At 29.9% G+C, this 5,696-nt stretch overlaps 1 protein-coding gene and 1 non-coding gene across 2 annotated transcripts; one reads left to right on the top strand and one right to left on the bottom strand.

The window, feature by feature from the left end:
* Positions 1 to 1,110: 1,110 nt before the first annotated feature.
* Positions 1,111 to 1,202, bottom strand: TRNAY-GUA. Its single transcript is given in 2 exon segments — positions 1,111 to 1,146; positions 1,166 to 1,202. It is a non-coding gene; the product is annotated as a tRNA-Tyr (tRNA).
* A 972-nt stretch (positions 1,203 to 2,174) lies between these two features.
* LOC109341559 (60S acidic ribosomal protein P3-2-like) lies at positions 2,175 to 3,726 on the top strand. The gene is made up of 2 exons (XM_019579500.1): positions 2,175 to 2,388; positions 3,409 to 3,726. Exons 1-2 carry the CDS (start codon positions 2,191 to 2,193, stop codon positions 3,565 to 3,567), a joined length of 357 nt encoding a protein of 118 aa, XP_019435045.1. The 5' UTR covers positions 2,175 to 2,190; the 3' UTR covers positions 3,568 to 3,726.
* The last annotated feature ends 1,970 nt before the right edge of the window (positions 3,727 to 5,696 follow it).

Below are 5,696 nucleotides of genomic sequence, written 5' to 3'. Positions count from 1 at the left end.
AAATATTAGCTCGTAGTGTAATCGAGGTCACATATTATATACTTGTTCTATTTGTGTATTTGTTGTGAATTTTACTGAAATGAATTGTGAGTTAATCCCACATGAGTTTCAACATTTTTATTATGGGAATGGAGTATCTCCTTGTATAAGGAGATAAGTTATCTCCTCCTGCCAGTGAAATCATGACATGTGTCATATTTCATCATTTTTAATAAAAATATTTTAAAAAATAAACAAAATAGCACACATGTCACATTTTTACTGGATAAAGGAGATAAATTATCTCCTTATATAAGGAGATACATTATTCTCTTTTATTATAAGACTTTTCAAACCAAACCAACCAAATTAAAAACCATTTTGAAAACTCAAACTTAGAATAGTAATTTAATTTTAAAAGACTAAGTTAATAAGTTCGAATAGAGAACCCTTACCTTTTTACTTGTTTGCAATATCATAGAGAAAATTTATACCCCTAACTGTTGGTTTAGCAAAGACATACGTTTTTTCATAAATAAAAATTATAGAAATTGAAGTACATTAATAATGATTAATTAGTTGGTAAAAAGCAAGCACACATATGAATTATTTAACACAAATATTCTAATTTAATTAGACGTTTAAATTAATATTAATAATTGTTGTCACTCTTATAATCCTCTATTGATATTATGGTGTTGTCCGGCTTAAATGTCCACTATTTAGTGATTTTATTATAATTGATGAAATCTTTGTGTTCATCTGGGGTCAAACCTTAAAAAATATCCAACTTTTAAATCTTCATTTTTTTACTCTTTTTCCGTCTTACGCTCTTTCTATCAATTTTTTGTTTTTACTTTTTACCACTACCCACATAAACAACTTAGAAATGTTGACCTGTTACGGAAACAGTTTGTTTAAGCCTCAAAGTGGTGACTTCTGAGTTATAATAACACACATTCACGCACCCATTTTCTCTTGAAAACAACACCAGCAATCTAACAATTTTGATTTATTATTTTTTTAGATATAATGGATTTGCCTGAACCCCTACATGATTTTCTTTTATTTTTTTAGATTGCTGCTGTTGTTTTCTTGTATCAGAAAAGGTATTAAGTTACCAAAAACATTTCCGACCTGCCGGATTCGAACCAGCGACCTAAGGATACCAGCTTGGGAAACCCCACTACAGTCCTCCGCTCTACCAACTGAGCTAAGATCGGTTTTGTCTAATAACTTTATTCAACTTAGATTCTTCAAATTTAGTCATTATCAGTTTGGATCTGTATTTTTTTGATGTAGAGTCAGCTTGGTATGGATATAAATATGAAGATGAAGATTTCATTTAATTCAATACAATTTTACAAATAGAGCTGGTCCATGAAATTTCCACCTCATAGTCATACATATAACAAAGATATCATAAAAAATATATTTTGCTAACTTTGGTGAACATATGTGTTATAAATGCATTTTGAGAATTGTTGTCATATTGTCCTCAAACTATATGAACACAAAAAGGAATGGAGCTCATATTTAAGGTCCACTTAGTATCCTTCAAAAGTTACTTTTTAAAGGCTAAACTTATGAGTTGATGTAAGAACAATATGTCAAAACCTGTATAAAAGTTGCTTTAAATATTTTTATGGTAATCATATACAACTTTTAAAATCATTAACCCAGTGTATATTATTAGGACCTTGGATACTTTCCTCAATATAAGGATGTTATTGTGTAACCATATAAAAGATTTCACTTTAAATCACAATATTGGATGAATCGAACTGAATCAAAAAAACATAATTCAATTTAATTTTATGGTTTGATTCATTTTTAAGGAATGATTTATATTCACTATTGTAGACATTCATGCACAACTAGAAGTAAATCAAACTACACATTTAAAAAAAAGATGAACTTCAAAAAGTAATATTGGTGATGAAATCATGATTCAACCAAAACAAAAAAAAAAGATGAACACATGGACCATGTGTTGAAAGCAAAAGCCCAAGCCGGCGAGTCCAACACTAGCAGTAATGGAGAAGAAAGATTAATCATTAAGGGCGAAATGGTCTTTTCCTCTTTATCTAAGAACTAGGGTTCCAAATAAATAAAACAAATTGAATGGTGCCGTCACTCCCACATTGTTTTCCGAGTCTTCAAATTTTCCGATCAGTGTTTTCTCTTTGAGCAAATAACTACATAGAAGCAATGGGCGTCTTCACATTCGTTCTACGCAACTCCGGCGGCGAATGGAAAGGAAAGCAACATTCCGGCGACATTGAAGCCTCCGCCGCCTCCACCTTCCAGCTCCAACGGTTGCTCGTTCAAGCCGCCCTCGCCGTTGATTCCTCCGGTGGCGTTCAGTCATCTTTCTCTACAGTTTCACCTACCTCCGCTGTCTTTCAGGTGCTTATTATTATCCTTTTCCTTTCTCTATTGGACACTTTCGGAATTTTATTATACTACTTATTACATATATTTTTTTTAGTGTAATATCTATATATGGACTGTATATATATTTTTATACTGTCAGAATATCATGATGTTACTTTTATTGAGTCCATAATGATTAAAAATGAATGATAAGAATAATGCGATTATAGTGTAAAAAACTCTTAGTGCTTACATTTTTTTTAATTTATATGTTATACATAGAAATGTCACAATAATTAGGTTAAACATTAAATATTTTCTAATGTTTACAATTACCTTATTTCTCAATTTTAATTTAAGATTTTTGCATATGTTAATTTTATTTCCTGTATTACAATCACGTATTCACGTTATATCTGGTCCTTCTTTGAATTTTTTCAGAGTTCGATGTTATTTTATATCTTTATTAATTTTCAATGACATAATGTTTTGCTGCACTAATTTTTTTTTTTTTTGCTTCAAAAATGCATTGGCGAGATAATGTGATTATTATAATTTATAGACAATGCGATTGCTTGTTTCGTTTAGATTTTGGTTATGCCACTTTTCATTGACAAATCTGATAAATTAGATAAAGCATGATTAGGGTTTTGCTTTCTTTTTTTTTTCAAGGACGAAGAGGGATTTTTCTGTAGCATTGAAAATGTTTTTCACTTTCAACTGTTGATCATTAAGGATCCAACTTTGTAAATTGATCATTTAGGAATCCAACTTTTCAAAGTTTCCTTATTATAAAAATTAAGATCAACAACTGAAAGTGATTGTAAGTGAAAAATGGTTTGTACCAGTGTAAATGGATTTGTCCTTTTTGAATATTTTGTTAATTATAAGAGAATTATTGGTTTTAATGCCAAGATACTGTGTAAAGCTTTGGTCATTCTTAGATGTCTAGAAGTCTAATTTGTGCACATGCTTGTTGAATGCTTAATCATTGGATTCAACCTGTAGATTCATAACTGTTTCGATTATTCATTTTTTGATTGTTATGTTCAGGTGATTGTTGGTGGTGCTGCATTTGTTGGAGGTGGTGTTGCTGCAGCTGCTCCAGCAGGTGCTGCCCCGGCTGCCGAGGCCGCAGCTCCTGCGAAGAAGGAAGAAAAGGTCGAGGAAGAGGAGGATGAAGAAGAATTTGGATTGTCCCTCTTTGATTAAGGTTTTCCAGTTCACTTTAGTTTTGATGAAAAAGTCTTTACAGTAGTCTTTGATCCTATAATTTGTATTTTTGTATTTGGTTTGCACAAGATAATGGTATCTTTCGTCAGATAGATTTTTCTTATATTGTCTTAATGGTTTTAAACCGTGTTATATTTATCATCGCTGCTCCATAGAAACCGTGCTGATTCCTTCAGCGGTGTATTTTTTAACTAATAATGTGAATTTCTTTGTGTGCTTCTCAGGATTTTCAGATTTTATGATGACATGATTGGAACAAGCTATATAAAGAAATGACACAACTATAAAACCAAAACATGGATGTAAGCACTAAGCACCATGTAATGAATTTGAAAGCTTATATAAAGTAATAACAGTCGTATCATTGATCACATCATATTAATACGTGTTTGGTTTCAATGTTTGAGGCAATAACATTATCAAGGCCCCAGTCATTTGATTTTTTTGTACTACTAAATGTATTCCTTCATCTTTTAGCTAAGGAATTAATCTCTTTTAAATTTGTGATTACTCTTTCCAATAAGTGTTATTCTAATTCGAGCTAAATTGGACAATTATGGAAACTATTTTCCTTCTATCATTCGTCCTTTGATATGCTTCTATGTTTTCCCAATTAACAAAATTTCCAAGTCATTCAACTGTCTTATTTCCCTCACAATATACTTTCATATTTGATATTTCTAGCTGTCCAAGACTTAACAAGCTTCAATCGAATGGTCTTATACTAATTTGTATTTATTTAACAATTATTAGGAACTGATATACTCCAAAGTTTGATAAACCAATTTAGGTCTGGATTAAATTTGAACAATCAATAAAAAGCTACCGTCCACCCTAAAACTAGGAAACAACGTGAGAAAGGTCACTGTTTTTTTAATATTGAAGAAAATAGTTTGTAGCTTGGAAAAATTTAAGAGTTGCATTTGACTTTGATAAAATAAACACGTTTTGTTAACGAGACACTCTTTAAAGAATAAGAAAAGGAAATATGTCACATGAATCTTGGTATGAAAATCATGAAGAAATTATGTGACATTAAGTGAGGGAGTAAATTACACTGACACCCCTGAGTTTTAGTGGTAAATGCAATTAAGTTAACAAAACATGATATATTGTGAAGACACGTCCAAATAATATATGAGTCAATATTTCTTTATTATTTATTGTTCGTTACACTATATTATAAGAGCGATTTAAACAATATTTCTTTAGAATTGTTGATGCATTTTGTAACAAAAAATAATAAAGATACATTGATTTGTATATTATTTAGACTTATCTACACAATATATCATGTTTTGTTTAACTTAATTGCATTTATCACATTTTTTGTTTAAAAGATTACACTTATTTCTTATGCAGGGGTGGTCAGTGTAATGAAAGTATAAAAACTAGGGGATGTTTGTGTAGGAGTAGAAAAGTGAGGGGTGGTTTGTGTAATTTCACTAAAACTCATGGGGTGTCAATGTAATTTACTCTTAAGTTAGGTATGAAAATCTTCAATTTATTTAATATTCCATTTTTATTCAAAGACTCTTTATTTAATTCATTAAAAAGTATTATCAAGACACTCTTCAACATTTACAAATCGCAAGTACAAACACTTGCTTTATTCTGTCATAATTATTAAAAAAATCGTGAGGTATATTTTGAGGAATCAATAGTCTTTATAGACAATTTTATCGTAGGGAAAAACACTTGGGCTTATGCCGTCATATGTATTTAAAAAATTTTAAGACGTATTTTGAGGAATCCATAATTGAGATGAATGTAGTGTAAAGCTTTTGTTATTATCCGTATATATCATACGTGTTATTTTATTTAAGAATCAGGATTAATAATAGGATTTAATATATATAGATCGGTAATATAAATGTTTTGTATACTGTCAGTAAAATATATTACAAATCAATGATGGATGGTATATTGACAATATAAAAAACTTTATACTGTCAATACATGAATTTTAAACTTTTAATAATATTCTACACATGACGATAAATGATATATTGACAATATAAAATAAATAAAGTTTTTAATTAGGAGGAGAAGCCAAAAAATTATGTTTGATGTTTGAATTTTGTGCTCACACAAATCTCAGAGTACCG

This window comes from Lupinus angustifolius, unplaced genomic scaffold, assembly GCF_001865875.1.
Source record: "Lupinus angustifolius cultivar Tanjil unplaced genomic scaffold, LupAngTanjil_v1.0 Scaffold_500, whole genome shotgun sequence".
Classification (NCBI taxonomy): domain Eukaryota; kingdom Viridiplantae; phylum Streptophyta; class Magnoliopsida; order Fabales; family Fabaceae; genus Lupinus; species Lupinus angustifolius.
Note: the sequence above shows the minus strand (reverse complement) of the source record. Positions and strands in the feature narration are given on the sequence as shown.